The sequence below is a fragment of the Parasteatoda tepidariorum genome, chromosome 1 (genome assembly GCF_982258835.1).
Source record: "Parasteatoda tepidariorum strain Cologne lab strain chromosome 1, Ptep-v5.0, whole genome shotgun sequence".
Lineage (NCBI taxonomy): Eukaryota > Metazoa > Arthropoda > Arachnida > Araneae > Theridiidae > Parasteatoda > Parasteatoda tepidariorum.
Window position 1 is genome coordinate 36,654,074 of NC_141755.1, and position 18,640 is coordinate 36,672,713.

General features: G+C 30.2%; 1 protein-coding gene and 1 long non-coding RNA gene across 4 annotated transcripts in view; one reads left to right on the forward strand and one right to left on the reverse strand.

Moving 5' to 3' along the window:
- The window catches only part of LOC107439925 (uncharacterized), a 72,041-nt gene that overhangs the window by 46,918 nt on the left and 6,483 nt on the right, over positions 1–18,640 (forward strand). For all 3 annotated transcript variants that reach the window (XM_071180001.2, XM_087161871.1, XM_087161868.1), the window contains exons 27-36: positions 774–1,312; positions 2,754–2,829; positions 2,919–3,071; positions 5,332–5,448; positions 6,463–6,579; positions 8,168–8,273; positions 12,297–12,365; positions 15,420–15,491; positions 15,733–15,804; positions 15,917–15,991. In XM_071180001.2, the coding sequence (XP_071036102.2) occupies positions 774–1,312; positions 2,754–2,829; positions 2,919–3,071; positions 5,332–5,448; positions 6,463–6,579; positions 8,168–8,273; positions 12,297–12,365; positions 15,420–15,491; positions 15,733–15,804; positions 15,917–15,991 (1,396 nt within the window). The remainder of the gene's footprint in view (positions 1–773; positions 1,313–2,753; positions 2,830–2,918; positions 3,072–5,331; positions 5,449–6,462; positions 6,580–8,167; positions 8,274–12,296; positions 12,366–15,419; positions 15,492–15,732; positions 15,805–15,916; positions 15,992–18,640) is intronic.
- On the reverse strand, positions 6,691–13,745 carry LOC147816386 (uncharacterized). The gene is made up of 3 exons (XR_015433243.1): positions 13,621–13,745; positions 8,156–8,271; positions 6,691–6,844 (listed from the first exon to the last, which is right to left on the reverse strand). It is a non-coding gene; the product is annotated as an uncharacterized LOC147816386 (long non-coding RNA).

Consider the following 18,640-nt stretch of genomic DNA (forward strand, 5'->3'; position numbering starts at 1 on the left):
TATATATATATATATATATATATATATATATATATATATATATATATATATATATTACATATGTATATATATATATATATATATATATATATATATATATATATATACATATGTAAATTAACCATAAAATGGATTCATATCATTAATTAGCACTCGGTCTTGTGCAGTATAATGTAAAGAATCGTATGCTGAGATTATGTAACTAAACTGTAAAATTGCAGAAAAAAATACAGTGCTAGATATTGTTATCATATTTTTGTAGTTATACTGCTCGTTTTCGGGCCATAAAAAAACTGTATCATTTTTAAAAACGGTGCCGAAAAATTGGAATGCTTTTTGCATTCGATTACGTTATTTCATTGTCAAGGAATATCTTAAATACCAAATCAAAAAAGCGTTCAGTTTCGTAGAGATTCTTTCTCGTTTAATATTTAACTAAACTCAACGTATTAAAGTATTTAACTAATTAAAGCTTAAAAACCTTAAAACTAAATCCAGCTGTATCTTCAGCCTTTCAATTTTATAAAATACTTTTTTTGTTAATTATTTATTTTTTGCATGGTTACCGTTTACAGTTAAATCATAAAAATGCTATCTTTGAGTTTTATAAAGAAAGGTTGAAAGCAGTATCATCAATTATTCTTTAGAGATTCTATTACAATATCAATTGCAATTCAAAATTTATAGGGTATGAAACTTATTAAAGAACAATTTGCTTGCATAGTGTAGTAATGTACCAACTGATTGAAAATTGATTTTGTTTTCTATCACAGACAGAAAAACCTGCTTAGATCTTTACATTCTGGATAATATTCGTACCAGTGGTTATTACATAATAGACTCTGATGGCTCGGATGGACCGGCATCTCCTTTTACAGTTTATTGCCAAATGGGTGCTACACCAAATAAAGTAGTTACTATAGTCCACCATGATTCAGAAGAAAGTATTTACGTCAGGTCTAATAAAGATGGACCAGGAGTCTATGGTCGAACCCTTATATACTCTGTAGGTATGGATAGCATCAAAGCTCTAACGAACGCTTCCAAAAACTGCAGGCAAGAAATTAGCTGGGAATGCAGTGGTACTGGATTCCATTTTGAATCAGGAAAACCCTGGAGCTGGTGGGTAGCCTGGAATGGAAAGCCGCAGTACAGATGGGGAGGTGCAAAAGCGAATAACACGTGTGGTTGCTACGAGAATAGAGGGTGCAGAAATACTAGTTACGCTTGCAATTGTGATTCTGTTAAAAAATATGAATGGTCAAAAGATGAAGGTTACCTCACAGATAAAAGGGCGCTTCCTGTTTTGGAGGTGAGAATTTTTTTATTGTTTTCATTTGATAGAATTTAATTAATGCAGAGAAATATTAATTTCAAGTTACTATTATTGTAGCTCTCAAGTAAATATTATTTGATTTGTGCATTATCAATATTTGGTAGAACGATGTCAGATTTCATGTAATTAAATTCTTTCTATCTTTTGAAATGAAATATGGTCATGATAGGGGAAGAAATTTTATATACCACACTTTTATTAACCATATTTGATGATTAGATAGCTATCTGTTGCATTTTGAGGATTGCTAAATTTTGAAAAATTCAGAACGTGTAAAATTGGTTTTCCCTGAGAGTTATTACGCAGTGAAGATGAGCTTTACTGGAGAAAAATTGTGCTGTCTATGTGCAAAAGTCTGTTTTTTTTCTTCTCAGAATCAGCTTTCATGGATATAAACCATTTTTTCTTCTCGATCTTTATAAATGCTTATAATGAATTCTAGTATTATAGTGGAATCTACTGAATTATTGGTGGATTCCATTCAAGTAGGGATTCCGTTATAGAATTTGTTTTTGTCTTGGTAATTTGTTGTGTCACAGTAAAGATATTAGTTTTATTTAATTACATATATTGTGTTTTTAAAAATGGCACTTGAACATGCCAAGCTCGTCAGTCAGGAAGGTGCACCTTTTGTTTGACAAGAGATCACCACACGGGTGAAAGTACATCTTAGCTCAGAACCCCACGGATAATAGGCAGCACTACTCATTCGTGAGGCCACTTCCTTAATTTACACTCAGATCTAAAGAAGAAGGAAATTTTCTCCAGATCCCTTTACCCACTGTACTTTTCAGCGATTAATCACAGGACTTTTGATTTCATAGATTTTATAGACACGTATATTGCATGCACTCAGTGGGTCTTCGATGGAGCTGTGGATTGAACTTCGGGCCTTCTGGACTAGAGTTCTATTCTCTAACCATTGGGCTACTACGGTCCACGGTTTTATTCTGTTCAGTTTAAATATGCGTGTTACAATTATTATATTAGATTTACTGAATTTTTAATATGAAATTCCTGGCGTGCTCTTTGTAGTCGATCGTGATTATTTTGCTAACATCCTGTTATTTGTTTCGGAGAAAACAAAGAAAAGTAATTTCTGCCGTACACAAAAATACGAAAGATTTTTGCTGAAGTTTATCCGGCCTTACAGCTGTTGACTTGGAAATGAAGAGGATTTTATTCTGATATTTTTTGCTATTCTTTAGGATAAACTTGAGTTATTAGACATTATTTTTAAACTTTTAATCTGGAATGTAGTTTGAACTCAGACATTAAAGTTTTGTTTCAATCTCATCTGAATTCATTTCTTATAGTGCAAGAAGTACCTGGTTAGGAAGTTCCATGCAACATTAATTAATTTCCAGAGCGCACGGTATAATAAAATTTCCTTCCTCACATATATTCAATATTTTAGGTTAGATTTGGATACACATTTAGAACGGGACAGTTTGGAAATCATAGAATTGGTCCATTGGAGTGTTTTGGCAATGGTAAAATTATTATTTTCATTACGAATTGTCTTGAACTTTTTTTTCAAATACAAATTATTTTGATTAAAAATAATTCTCTTAAAATTTAGCTTTTGAGTCCAATGAAAGTTGTACAAATACAACGCAATACATGAAATGCCACACAGGACATTATGGACCTATTAATTTCAGATGTATTTATGAATTTGATCAGTATGGGTATCAGTTAGGATGCAGAGATGTCAGCCATCTTAAGGATTGCGGTTAGAATACTTCTTTTATTCTTAGATTTAATTCTATACTATATATGATAGTTGTATTTGTTGTTCACACATCTATTTTAACAAATGAATGAATTAACAAAACTTTAAGAATTACATCGATTAGGCAGAATCATCTAGAGATCTGTAACAGAAATGTATACTTCTCCATAATTAGATTATAATTCCTGCATTAGCAAAACAGAACTTTAAGAATTAAATTGATTAAACAGAATCATCTGAGATCTATAACATAAATCTATTATGACTCCTGATAATTTTTGCTAAAAGTGTAACTTGCATTTTTTTAAAAAATATAAATATATAAGTAAGCAAATATCAATAAAATATAATAAACACTTCTTTTACATTGAACAATGACCAACTTTATTTCTCTATTTCTGTAGGCTCAATAAAAAAAAATATAAGTCATTTTATAATATGTCAACTTAGCAAAAAATACCATGAAGTGAAAATAGTTTTTCTTTTCATTTCTATAAGTATATCAAAATGTTTCCGATTTTTCCATCTCTCAAAGCACTACAGAACTGGCCAAGTAATTATAATAATCATGTTTTTTCAATAAATAAACGATTTGATAAAATCAAGAATTATTTGGTTTTGAGTCTCGTTTTATTAAGATTTCTCTATTATATTTGATAGGATTTCTGGCGCTGTTGCCTGATTTTTTACTCTGATATTTAAATTATTCACGACATTTTAAATCGCTTACTTGTAATTTATGTAGGAAAGTTAGTGAAGAGAATATCCTCTATTCTTTTCCATCATTATTTACTTCCAATTTGCAAAACGGAATTATTTTGCCAACGAGCATAAGTTAGCATATTAACAACGTCAAGGAACTAATAATCAAAATTGTTTTAAAAATTTTAATGCTCTAATATTATTAGAGTACTGTCTATTCCATATACTGATAAGAATATTATATACTGATATTTAACATAAAGTCCTTTGAAATTTGTTCTGCAAGTTTCAAAAAAAATATTAGGAATACACTGGGGAACAAATTTTTTATTGCTTTTTTACAATAACTTGATATTGCTTAATTTGGGTATTGGAATTTCAAATCTGAATTTAGTTTGGATCTAAAGCTACAGATTTTTTCGATGACATTTTTAGTCTATTTTCTTTACGAAATGTATGTGTTAAAACATTATATATAATAAGGGGTCACTTAAATGTTGTGAAAAAAACTTCTAGGTGAGTTAAGGCACATCATCAGGAGTAAAATTGTATAGGTACCTTTGCCCGAAGATATCGTCCTACGCGGCCGCTTTCCTATTATGACCTATTCTGAAGCACGGGAAGAAGCAATTCATAATAAGGAATTGTAGCTAGCACTGTATGATGACACTTCCGGTCATGGTTTCCTATGCAATTTTAATACTGATGATGTGCCTTAACACGCCTAAAGTTAGTCTCAACATTGAAACACAGTCATTTGCAACTTGTGCATCTCGATAAAATATAGACGGAAAATTTCTTAGCTAAACAAAAAATTTCTTTCTTAGACGGAAAGTTTCTTAGACGAAGAAAGCTGAAGCTTGAAGATAGAACCCGATTGCAGAGTTGAAATCAGAGACACAAAAATATCTAAGATCTGTTAAAATGAAGCTAATGCAACAGAAAACGAAAGACAAGAAACTTACCAGCGTTTTCAATCAGACAAGCTTAAACTTTAAGAACTCAGTGCATTTGCTGGAGGAGAATCTTTATAAATTAATGAAAACTGCTGAGATAATCATTCAGAAACTATTTATCTTTTAAAATTAACTTTTGCAATTGTAAAAAAACGGGATAGCGGTAAAAATAATTTGGAAGTTTCATTATAATCTTCATAAGTTTCGCTAAATTTTTTAATTAAATGAACTCTTAAATCACTGTCAAGGTAAAATATAGTTTTATTCTAAACGAACACGGGTTCAATGATTTAAAAATGATTTTGTTGCAGCTTTTTATTAGCTTCGTTTTATTTATTTTTAAATGCACTTAATAAATCGATATGATATTTGTATTTTAATTTTAAAAGTATTTTTTTTAAATAAGTATTTACAAATATATAATAATTTCAAAACTTATAATGAATTCAACATATAACCTTATCAGGAAATTCCTGATAACATGTTAAATATAGTTCCTGATAATATATTATTATAATATAATATAATATAATATAATTCCTGATAATATATTATGATAATATAATACAATTCCTGATAATAGATTAATTTTTGTTTTGCAGAGAACTTTAAATGTCCAAAAGATTATGTGAAATGTCCAGATTCTTACTGTATTCCGACAATGTATGTTTGTGATGGAAAGTGGGATTGTATTGGGGGAGGAGATGAAGAAGAATGTGGTATGCTATAATAAAATTAAGTAATAAGGCAATATAAATTTTTATTTTAATTTAATAAAAAAGTAAGTTTATGAAACTGAAAATTTAAAAAAAAATTGCAAGGGATAAAACGATATTTTAAATAACTAAGAAGACTGCAACGCTGATCACTTTGTTTACAAACTCCGTGATTGCTTTTTTGTACTAATTGCTTTTTTAAAGTCGATATTTTCATCAGAAACGAAGAACAATCTGATAATGAAATACATTACATTACATCATTATAATGAAATACATTACATCATAATGATTTTATGCAAGTATTTTTCTTTAATATGATTATCAAAACGAAATAAACAATTACCTGGATTTTAAAAGCGATCAACTGCGCTTGGAATAAAAATAATGCTTTGAATACAGATTGTGTCACTAAATAAGAAGAAATAAATGGGAGGTAATTTTAATAGTTAACGAGAATTAGTATATCGTTTAGGAATTATATCATCAAATAAGTTCAAACAAAATTGCGTATAAATATAATAAAATAAAAATATTAATATATCATTGTATTTAGATTGTATGAATAAAATTGAAAGAAAATGCTTTATGATGAAATACAGTTATTTTAGAGACGAGGCACCTTTGATCAATATTTTGGAAATATGTTACGAGTTAGTTAAAATAATTACGTTTAATTAGTGATATAGTCTAATTTTAATTTAATTAAACCAGTAAAAAGTTCATTGATACGCTATTCTATCGCAATTAAGAAATCTTGTAACAAGAAATTATTAATAATTGAAAGGCAGGACATTCTCTCGTAATTGATATAATTATTGCGATTTGTTATAATTGTTGCGATTTGATATAATTATGCGATTTGTAAAGGCAGTAAAAATTATATTTTATTTCAATTTAATATTACCACTTATATTTCATTTTTCTAAGCTTAAGTAAAATTTTTTGACTCAAAACCGCTATAGAAATAGCAATATTGTATTTTAAAGATTTAAATCTATCCTTTTTGTTTTTTAGATCCATATAATTGTCCTGGACAGTATAAATGTTATAACAGAAGTTCATGTTTGCCTATCAACAAACTTTGTGATGGAATTAGAAACTGTCCACACGGAGATGATGAGCTATTATGTGGTGTTGTATCTAGATTTTTCTATTATTTCTAAATTTAGTGAATATTATTTTAGTTTATCTCCGACGAAAATGAATACAAATATACTAAGTCAAACACAATACGCCTTAATACTAATTAACTAAGTACACTGTTTTATTTTTGACACGCAATTTTATTTATATACATTTAACACTAGAAAGACTTTTGATCATTGCTGTATACCTGAAAGATTGAAGGACCACTGTGTTTCTTCCAAGACTGTTTGCGTGCAGATCAATTAGGCATCTAAAATCTTAAAATATAATCATAGTTAATTCAATAGAAATATATTAGAGAATTGGTCACCAAAATCGTATGGCATTTTAAACGATTTTATTAGCAAAAATATTTCATTAAAAGAAGCACTGACGCTTCATCTTTACTCAAACATTAGATTCTTAAATAATTGAGTTTACTTTTCTCTATAAATACTAGTTGAATATATTCTTGCTGTTTTATATTGAGACTAGGGTATATTATGCGTACTAAAGAGCACTTTATACCCAAATTTACCTGGAGTTATAGAGTCCCTACCGAAATACCATAGAGGCAACACTAGTCCTTCCCATTATCCCAGGTATAAGGTTCTTTATGGGGAAAGTTAATAAAAAGATTTATATGAAAAGTTTTACTTTTAAGTTTGTTAAAGCTTTTATTAAAAGTTATCAATATTCAATACTTTCAGTAAGTTATTTTTTGAAGTACAGATCAATAGACGAAAGTGGTCTCCTCCTTCCTTCTAGTGTTAAAGTATTTAAGTGCTTAGGATTTATTAAGATTGAGCAACACTTCTTGTCCGTCAGCTTAAACTTCTAGATTTATTATTCAGTATGTTTTTAGAGTGAGAAATTCAAAATCAGTTTTTCTTTGTGCTTTCAACATAACATTTTATTTTAGATTCTCGTTTGAATATTTAAAAGAACACAGCTTTTCAAAATATATTGAAGCTAGGAAAATGTAAAATTCACTGTAATAGATTTTAAGGTTTTAAAATGGATTTTTAAAAGTCTTAAATAATTCAAAACAATGTATAAGGTTTCAATTTTTGCAATATTGTGTCTATAATCGAAATTGTTATTGTCTCTAATTGAATAAAAAATAAAGTTTTAAAATTTATAAAATATCACAGCATAAAATTATCATAAACACTTAGTTTAAGGTGAGGAGAATTTGATAACCTTTTGTATCAGGAAAACAAATTAAAAAAGTAATTACAAGAAATTTACAATTAAGAAAGTAATTACTGATGAATTGATAGGCTTAAAATGAAAAGAACAGCTTTTTGGATAAGGGGATGGAATTTTAAAAATTTGTATATTCTGCATGATGCTGCAATTCTCATAGGTTAATGCATCTTTTACAAAAATATAAATATCGAAGAATTATTTCAAATTATCTCCAACTTCCAGAAAATAAAAAAAAAAAACTTTGATAATATTTCAACCAAAAAGGTAAAGTAATTTCTGTTTGTTGTTCAAATTATAAATATAACTTTAGATCAGGAAAAAAGCAAGATTTTGATTTTTTTAAAAAAAGAACATGCATGAAATAATATACTTTTAATTTCAGATCTTGTTTGTCCAAAGCATTGCACATGCGTCGGGCTATATGTTTCCTGCATGCATCAAAATGCTTCAATGTTGCCTTCAAATCTTCCAGAAAAAGTACGGAAACTGTAAGTTAAAATAAAGTAAAAATCTCTCATTATAGTTTCTAAGCCTACTATATTTAACCCTTATATTAAAAATAATAGGCAATTACATTAAGAACCTCGCATTTTATTTCATATACTTTACCTACTTCTACACTTAACGAATTGACAGAAAAGCATTAAGATGCATAAAATTGGACGTTTTATAATAATATATAATTAGTTAGTATTTTTAAATTTTTGTAATAATCACTATCCAACTAAAAAAGAAAAATGCTTTTAAATTGATGCATGGACATTAGTTACGTAACTGATAAATGTTTTATACTTTTTAAAGCATTTCTCAGTTAAATTGAAGTTACAAACTGCTTTATTTATTCACATAACTATAATCCTTATTTATAGCATTAAGTTCCTCATGTAAAACGTCGGATTTAACTTAATTATCAAGCAAAGTCTTCTTGAACATGATTCTTCAATAACCTGGATCAACTTATTTGCAAACATGATTCATTTTAACATCGTGTTACAATTTCGGTAAAATTGCATGATAATATGCTACTAAGTATTGATAATTATAATTTCTATGCTTCTTAAAAATGTTGCAAATGTTAAAAATGTTCCAACTTTGAACAAATGTTTGTTAAAAATGTTGTGTATAATATGTGCATATTTATAGTGGAAAGCTTCCGTTTTGTGACAAAAAGTACCCGCTATAGTTAAAAGTAATTATTATAATTCTTTTTCTCAGCACATGCTAAGTGCAGGCATTTTAATAATTTTGAATAAATTTTACTATAGTAGTTAGATTTATTTAAAAGTTCAATAAATTTGTTCAAATTATTTTATTTACCGAAATCTAAATTATGAAAAATAAAATCAGGCAGTTGCGAGTTAATGTTAAAATCTATATCAAAAGTATTATTCTTAGATTAAAGTTTCTCTTTTTTTAGTTTTTATTTAATTGTGATATCTCAATAGGTGCCATGAAGAGAAATAATCTTGGACAGAAAAATAGTTGATAGCAATAAACATAAATAAAATACTTCTTATTAACTCATGAGTTTACTTGCTGAAATTTGAATGCTGAATATACTATCTCCAAAAATGTATTCGGGCACCTGTAATTAAAAAAGTAATAGCGACATTTATTCATATTTAATAGGCGCTAGAGTATAAAGCAGTTATAGCCCCTATTTTCCATGGCATGTTTTCTAGAGACTCTGTGAGGAAGAAGTGCCAATCATGCCAACCTTCATCTATTAAAAGGTACCTCGTGATTGAATCAAGTTAGCATGTCTTATATACCAGTGAATTGATGCTTAATATTCGTAGTGGTAGTTACGCCACAATATTCACCCACCAGAATTTTATCAGAGATAGAATCCGATGAACGGTTTGTGTTTGCTGGCCGACGTTGTGTGTATGTTCGAGACGAGACTGAGCAGCCACAGAGTGAGGAGGTGGATGATGCCGCTATCACAAGTAGCAAGTCAACTGTTCAATGTGGATCATCCATCGAAGTAGGCGTTACTGTTAAGATTTCTGCGAAGTGGGCGTTTCTGCGTGTACGAATCACGCCCGGAGGTCACCAATTTGGGGGCGGAGTTTTCGACCATGCCAACCTTCATCTATCAAAAGGTACCTCGTGATTGAATCAAGTTAGCATGTGTTATATACCAGTGAATTGATGTTTAATATTCGTAGTGGTAGTTAAGCCACAATTCTTTAATAACAGATGGTGGTATTTTCTTCAATCTGGCTTACAGGAGCCGCGATGACTCAGGGAATGGTGCGTTCGCTTTCCAATGAGGTGAACCGGGTTCGAATTCCGGCAATGGATGGTCGATACGAATCCGCATCCGGCTTGCGCCGACCACATTGCTGACGTGAAATACCTTCAGTGGTAGTCGGATCATGGGTTAGAGTCCCTTTGTCGTTAGGCTAACCATGGGAGGTTCTCGTGTTCTTCCTCTCCATGTAATGCAAATGCGGATTAGTTCCATCAAAAAGTCCTCCACGAAGGCAGACTTCTCCCAATGCTTGATCCGCGAGTTCCCTTGTCTTTCGAATCGGGTTCAAAATTACAAGGCTACGGAGTTGAACATCACAAGTCGCAAACCTAAATATTGGGTCGGCTGTTCAGCGACAGTTATAAAATAAAATAGAATCTGGCTTGCAGAAGTCATGTAAGATCGTTCGCTGATTTCGAACGGTTTCTAATTAGGTGTTCAAACTCGTCATAGAGATTTTCGATGTAAATGAAATGAGAATTCAAGGTCGGCCAGTCATATGGATAGTAATTGACTATCCTGTCTAGGTGACAGTCAATTGGATACCAAATACCAACTTACTGGTCTGTCTAGCTACTTTTTTGGCCTGCCTTTTTTCCAATTTACTTATTTCCATACCAATTATTGGTGGACCTCGTAACATGGTAGCTGGCAATACATACTGGAAATAACTTGGGTCTAACCAGTAAAACTCTGCGACTGCTAATTGTCTATGACTGTTAAACTCTGCAATTAAGAATAATGCAATAGACATTGTTGTTGAGTTTATCATGAATTTGAGAAAAAGGAACACTGTCCATACAAGGTAAAACACCTCCAGACCATTATTTCACTTCCTAATTTTACCGTTGGTTCAGTGCCTTCTGCATAGGTCGTTCTCCAGGCTGACATCACAATTAGAATGTGATCAATGATGAAAGATCTATAGCCGCTGTTGTTTGCACCACGTTAACCTAGCAGTGTAGTTGTACTTTGTAGTTAAAGACTTATGAGTGGTTGCATAAATTAACCCTATCATTAATAAGAAGTAGATATGTTGCCTTACGGAGTATTTGTGTTGGAGTGGGGATGTGAATGAATTTTACATTACCATTGATCTATGATTAGTTGCTACGAGATTTCTATCCATACTTGAAGTCTCGATTTCTATCCTCATATAGAACAAACGAATCAGTGTTTTTAGTAAAACAAAAACAACCTTCATATCTGTAATACTTTATTTTTGGATTTTCTCTATGGTCCATTAATAATCGAGCACTTTTATGATTAAAGTATTTTTAGTCATTATTTGAGCAGATGGCATGAGTTACATGTAGAATCATAATTAGGCTCAGGTATAACGGTCCCCTTCTCGTGCTGAAGTATTATAAATATCATAAGAATGACGATAAAATTGAAATAAAGGAGACAACCACATAATTGCGAGAGGCTTCTTTAGTAAATTTACAAATCAGAACTTTAAAAAATAGTTTGTCACATCAAGTTTAGAATATACCAGACCACGCGTATAATGTCAATAAAAAAAACCCGCCACCAGTCGTAAGAATTAAAGTTGGAATGAAGCCTCGATTCGGGGAACTCAGTCAGCAAAGCTCATGGTTAAGGTTAAAGCTGAGTTCAAGCATAGAGTAAAATTGAAGTAAAATAAGACGGTGACCGAAAAGTTACAATTAGAGTTTATTCCTTAAGAGCAATACCACAATAGTCATGAAACTTTCTTGTTTAAATTTTTGGAGTATGGGGGCTATCAAGTGCGTGCGGCTCTTTGATATTTTTCTGGACAGTAACCAATTGCCTCTACCAGCCATATGCGAGAGTCACCTGACTCAAAATATATTCTGAGAATCAGTGCCTCATTTTTGTTATTGTATCACAAAGTTACTATTATTATTTGTTTAGATTGAGAGCATTTCAGCTAAGTAGGTATGCTCCTGAAGGATTGGCTATTTCTGTAATACCCGACAATAAGACCTTCTCGTTGTCAGACAAACTTTGCACATCTTTTTTCCTGCGATTCATGTCAATTAACTCCCCTACATTAGTAACTAGACTCCTATGTGAACCTGAGGTATCATTTCCAAAGGTATCTAGAAACTTATTAGTTGACAATGTATTAGTTATCTAAATTCCACCTGATCTAAAAATACATTATGCAAGCATATTTTGTTTCAAAACTGACATAGTTATTAATATTATATTTATTTATTACAGATTTCTAATTTTTTTTGTTTTATTTTTTTGTTTTTGTCTTAAGGGATTTCAGTTTCAATCGCCTAGATCTGCACAACACAGATTTTTCAAGTTTCTGGACTTTGGGAGAATTGTAAGTATTTTGAATTAAAGAGGACAGTAATTTTATTCGAATAGATTTGTACAATATACAAAATGTTTTCTTTCCATGAATATATGTTATAAAACAATTTTATGGCAGAGAGTAAGAAAACGTGAACCATAGAATTTTGGGGCGCTGCTATGTCCCAGAGATTTCAAGTCCAACATTAATCCTCTAACAGTTATTCTGTTGATATTTAAAATAAAAGAGTGTTAGGTTAAATTTTTTTCAGTTTTTTGCATATAAAATGCCTTATCTTCAGAGGGAAAGCTCCTCTTATCTTCATGCATGTGTGAAGATAGTTTTTAGTTAAAACCCTAGATACTTAGATAAAGCAGCGACATGCCGTCATCTTGGCGACTGCAATTCTCTTGTGACCGCAACTTTCAATGTAGAATTGCCGAGTTCCCGTTCTTAAACGGGACTTTTTATTGATTAATACTTTCATATTCTTGAAGACAACTTAAATATTTACTACTTTTTCTTTTAATTCGTATTTTTTTCTTTCTGAATTTATATTTTTATTTTGATTCTATTTAGGGAAAATAATACCTTATCTATGGGTAACACTTTCTCATTTCGTCTTTCCAAACATTCTGTAACTTTTTTTCAAAACACTTCGCATTTTTTAACAGTTGGTTTTTCTTAAAACTCGGTTTCCATACTTTCAAATTAAGGCATATGATAAGACAGTCAATAATTAGTAAATGGGAGCTTTTTTCCGTTTAATAACAAAATAGACAAGTTCTGGTTTGTTCAAAAATTAATAAGTATTTCTTTGAGAATTCTTATTCTAATTCTTGATATATATTAAATATAACAAATTTATTTTTCACTATCTCAAAGTTAAAGTATAATGCCGGAGATATTTAAAACAATAAAAAATAAAGAAACTAAGAGTTCAAATTGGAATTGGATCATCTTATTAAAGCGAAGCAATTTAAAATTCCTTCATTTGAAAAATATTAAATATGTTACGCTAGTTTATTTTTAATTCTGACACTCAATTATTTAAAGGCTCTTAAAATATATTTTTAAAGCTTTCTAAAGAAAAACTTATTTGAGTTAAAAAACAATGTTTGTAATCTATTTTCATTTCTTTCAGGTGAACATACTTACATAATTAGCATTGAATTTGATAAATCTCTAATTGAAATAAAGAGAAACATTTTTGCTCTACACAGTTAATGAATAATATTATGTAAATTTCGTAACAGATGAATAAATAAATTAATTCCAAACTTACCTCACACAATCAACTGTTTTCATTTGGATTCCATTAATCTCTGTGAATTCTATCCGTACATATTTTCCGTCGTTTCTTCTTATGATCTTCAACAAGTAAACAATATAATTTAAAGCCTAAATTTGATTTATTTTATTACCCAAATGCGCAACAACCTGTCATTATACCTTTAAAAGTATGAAACAAAAAAAAAGTAAAAAGAGAGGCGAAAATAAAAATAATAGATCATTCGCAATGATACTGATGTCGTTCAAACTAGTCAACAAATTAGCGACTGTTTACCCACGTGATCGGTGAAAGCCAATCAAAATTTGAAGCGACGCAAAGATATCAAGAAAAAGAGTGACGCTACTTTATCTAGGTATTCTAGGGCTTGGCTACTGAAACTGCAAATAGTTTGTAAGTATGTAGTTGCTGCTCTCCCAAGGAATAAATATCTCTGGAAAAGAGACATCGGAAAAGTTATGCGAATAGTTATATCAAGCTTTATTCCATCATTTGAAAAGTTAATAGTTCCAAGAAATAATTTTAAATTTCGTTAGGATGCCATAAATTTGACAAGTTTGAAAACATAGGACTTAGGGGATGAAGTACTTGTCTCTAAACGAGATAATCAAAGTTTGAATCCCAGCATTGTCTGGTAAATTGGTATAATACATCCGACTTTCAGTGACTATTGTTTTGACGTAAAAAGTTCCTTATGATAGACAAACATTATGGATTAACATATCCTTTCTGTTGAGTTAGATTTTTGTGGTATTCCTTTTCTTTTAAAATAAACTTTAGCTCGTTCCCCTCAACAACTCATCCAGGATATCGAGCTTATTTCAATACTTAAACCAGTAGTTTCCTTGTCTTTTGGGAGTAGATCTAAATTACTAGGTTATGGAGTTGAACATTAATAACTCTAAATATGAATCAGATTATTCAACGGGATTGTTAAAATAAAATACGTCTTTAAGTTTGTTGAGACACCAACCCCTTTTGAAAAAAAAATCTTGGATTTTTCGATCCATAAAAATATTTTTAATTTCATGCTATTTTACTATATTCAGAATGATAAGAGCCAAGGTAACTTAAGATAAGTTATAAACAAAAATTTATTTAAGATACTTAAGCCGAAGCAAACTATATAAATTATAAAATCTATATTTATCAGTATATATAATGACAGTAATTTCTTTAAATTTAATAAAAATACATGACATAAAAGCTGTCCAAATTGTATGAAAACGTTCAAATAATTTGAGAAGAACACATTCAATCAGTAAAAAAATCTAAAACTATACGTATAAAATATTTTCAAGATATGCATCAAATGATACCTCAGTCTTATTGATCTGAGATGGGAGGAAAATTTAATTTCTTAAAAAACTTCAAGCTTTTATTGCAGGTTTAGATTTTAAAGAAAAAGTACCACATTTTGTATTATGTTTATTGCAGAATAAAGATCGTACAAAAATTTTTAAAATAAAAATGTCTCGATAAATAAATTTCTGGTTCCAAGCATAAAAATATACTTGCTTGAGAGTTTGCAAAATTTATCAAGACTATGCTCCTGTAGGTTGGGGCCTAACATGTTTGAGGGGTAGAGTTTGGAATCTTTGAGTGCATCTTCAGTCGTACATTTAGAGTTTTGATACGATGTCCATTTTTCCAGATATTGGAAAATTTTCGTGCATTTTGAACACCCTATATAATTCTTCTATATATTTTGATGGTGTTGTAGAAATAGAATTGGCAGATAAATTGTTTATTTTTTATGTGTAGTTATTTATTGAAAAAAAATTTTTTTTCAGAATTCTGCAATATAATTATCTGACAGTTTTGCCACCTAGCAAGTTTTTGCGCTTGAGAAATTTGTATAAACTGTAAGTATTTTAAATATTTTTTTTTGATCTTTTATTGAATAAAATTTTACAGACATCAGTAGTTTTAAGATAGTCTTATAGCTATAGATTGTCGTTTAACTAATTAATTGATTTTATTATATTCCTAGCATTTGTTTTGTAAAAGAATTTAATTAATTACTTTAATGTAGTATTATTTTTAACACTTTTACATTTTAAAGAGTAATACATTTTACTTTTCACTTATTTATTTTGTGCATAGAGATCTAAGTCACAATAGACTGACCCTGATATCGTCCTCTGCTTTCGAAGGACTGACAAATGTGCGATTATTGTAAGTCGTTTTGCCTTTTTTTTCATTTATCTTTGAAGCACTTCATTTACAAATTTAGGAATTGGAAGTAAGGCCTGTGTTAAAAATTGTAATAAAATTTTCATTATTTTAGAGTCCTTGAAAATAATCCGACGATTATGAAAATATCATCCGATGCTTTCAATGGATTGGCAAACCTTCCCACATTGTAAGTTATAATTGAGTTTTTTTTGCAAATAAGGTAAATCCTTAAATATTAAACATGAAATGTTTATTAGAACATATTAACTCTTTGAAAACAGTTTTAAACAACTAATAAAAAAACATTCGAATAAAGAAGATACACTAAAATAACACTTTTACACAGAATTAGTTGAATTCTAGTGTGTGCACTTTCAATACTAATAGTTGTTAAATTAAAGAAACATTTTATTACGGTGTTCGGTTCCAAAATGCGTTTTAAACTTGTAAAATAATTGTAACTCAAATCAAAATTAAATAAATAATCCTAATAAACTGAAGTGGTAAGGCATTACTTGATTAAAAATATCATTCACTTAAAAAATATATAAAATAAAATGACAGTCGACAAGTTTCAAGCGTTCACGTCTGGCAAGTTGAGAAAATGGGCGCCTATTTTCGAGAGCTAAATATATCGATAAAAATTTTTAATCAAATAAAATGAAAATGTAAATACTATGCAATAGAACTTTTTTGCTCGGGTGCAGAAAATTCTTTAAGCCTAATAACACATAAAACACAGTTTTCATAAACACATGAACACAGTCTTGTTTGAAATTTTTCTCAAAGACTGGTAATACAATAGTTTAAGGCACAATATTTTTAAAACATAGCAAAAAATATCTCTACACTTTTGTAGCATCACGCAGTCGGCGCTTTAAACTATTGTAAAACTTTGCATAGGGATAATTTTTCATTCCAATTTTAATTCCAGGAAAAAAATTGATAAAGCGGCACAATGTTTTACATTGAAAAAGAAACTGTAGAATTTTTTTAAATAGACGAAAAAATACCTTTGGATTTTACGAATTTCCCCTGAACCTCGTTCATGCAATTGAACGCATTGTTCACCCCTGTTTCCTTGTAAAATTGTCAGAATATAATATTTCGAAAGGAATAGAATTAATTTAGTTCTGCATTGTGGGCCGAGATAGCCTGGTTGGTAGGGCACTGGACTCCCGTCCGTGAGTGCGGGAGTTTAAGTCCAGCCTGCAAAAGGCTCCCCGTGTAGTAAATGGTGTCAGGTGTACGTTAAATCTGTCTGGTCACAAATTCCTTCATGTTTCCATAGCAAATTATACCTCTAGAGCAGGGGTCGCCAAACTTTTTTGATCATCGACCCCTACATAATTTTTCGAAATCTCCATCGACCCCCATAAAAGTAATTTTCTGTTACTTAAAATAAAACTCTATTTGATACAGAGTTTGTACATTTATTTTATGATTTTAAGTATTTATTAAAGTAATAGTACATTGTGTAACAATAGTTTTATGAAAAATATATTAATTTTGAAATTTAAGTACTTAATGCTCATTAAATAATAAGTAATTATGAATAAGTAGAAATAATAAGTAAAGTAACTAAAGATTTATTCCTTCTAAATCAATGAGATGGGTGTGCCTGGTGTTTTTTTGCAAGGTTCGCTATATTGGGTTAAAAATTGGTCAATTTTAGTTTTCGTCAAAATTGTTCAATTTTGTAATTTTCGTAAAAAAATACAAAGAGTGCTATAGTTTTGTCGCGGGCTGTACAAATCCATATTATTAATGCTTACCTTCTTTTTTTACATGCATTGATAATTAAAATTGATATATAAACTAAACGAATGGTTTTATCAAAACAATAACTAATTATCCGAAACTATAAAAGTTTTAATAATGACACTGCAAATATTCTATGTTCACAGTTTGCATAGATAGCTGAAACTGCGTATGATATTTGCGTTTGTAACGTCAATGCTCGTCACACGTGACATTTGGACAAGCGCACATATGCATATGACTACTTATTAACTGTGCTGACTGAGTTCGTGCCACTGCGCGCTGGTACGTAAATACTTGTTTCACCCGAATAAATATACGTTTATTAATTTATGTCTTATAAAGAAACTGATATAAGGTCAATTAAAGAAAAAATCGCAAATTTTACATACTTAATTAGGTATGTGTGATTTGCGTATTAATAACTGTTTTTTCTTAGACCCCCAATCAACCCTTCCGATTCGGATCGACCCCCATTCGACCCCCTGGCTCAGATCGACCCCCGCTTTTGTTAAATAGACCCCTGGGGGTCTATGTAGACCATTTTGGTGACCTCTGCTCTAGAGGTACTGAATTGGAGAGTGATCGATCTCTGATTCAGGTCAAAATTACGATCTGTAAGAGAATGAAGGGGTTTGCCCTATAAACGGGTATGACATATGGGTGCAGCATCAGGTGCAGAATTTTCGGACATAGACTGGGCCACTGGAGAACAAGAGCAATCGCTCCCCTTGACTTACTTGGCTATGACAACAACAACAATTCTACATTGTCTTTGCATGTGTATTTTCGTATTAAGTTCTGTCATTCTAGACCATAACAAGACATATTTCGTATGAATTTTGATATTTTGAATGTTTTCATGGATAGTTTTTTTTAATCTAAAAAATTCAAAATAAATAAAATAAAACTCTTATTCTTCTGAGGCTTAAAATTTTCTTAGTTTCCACCAACATACTATTAATTGTCCTCATCCCATTTGATGACAAAAGAAATGCTCTGAAAAGCCTTTATTTATGGAGCTGTATAATAATAGACGATTCTAATTTTTTTAAAAAGAGAAAAAAAAACACGT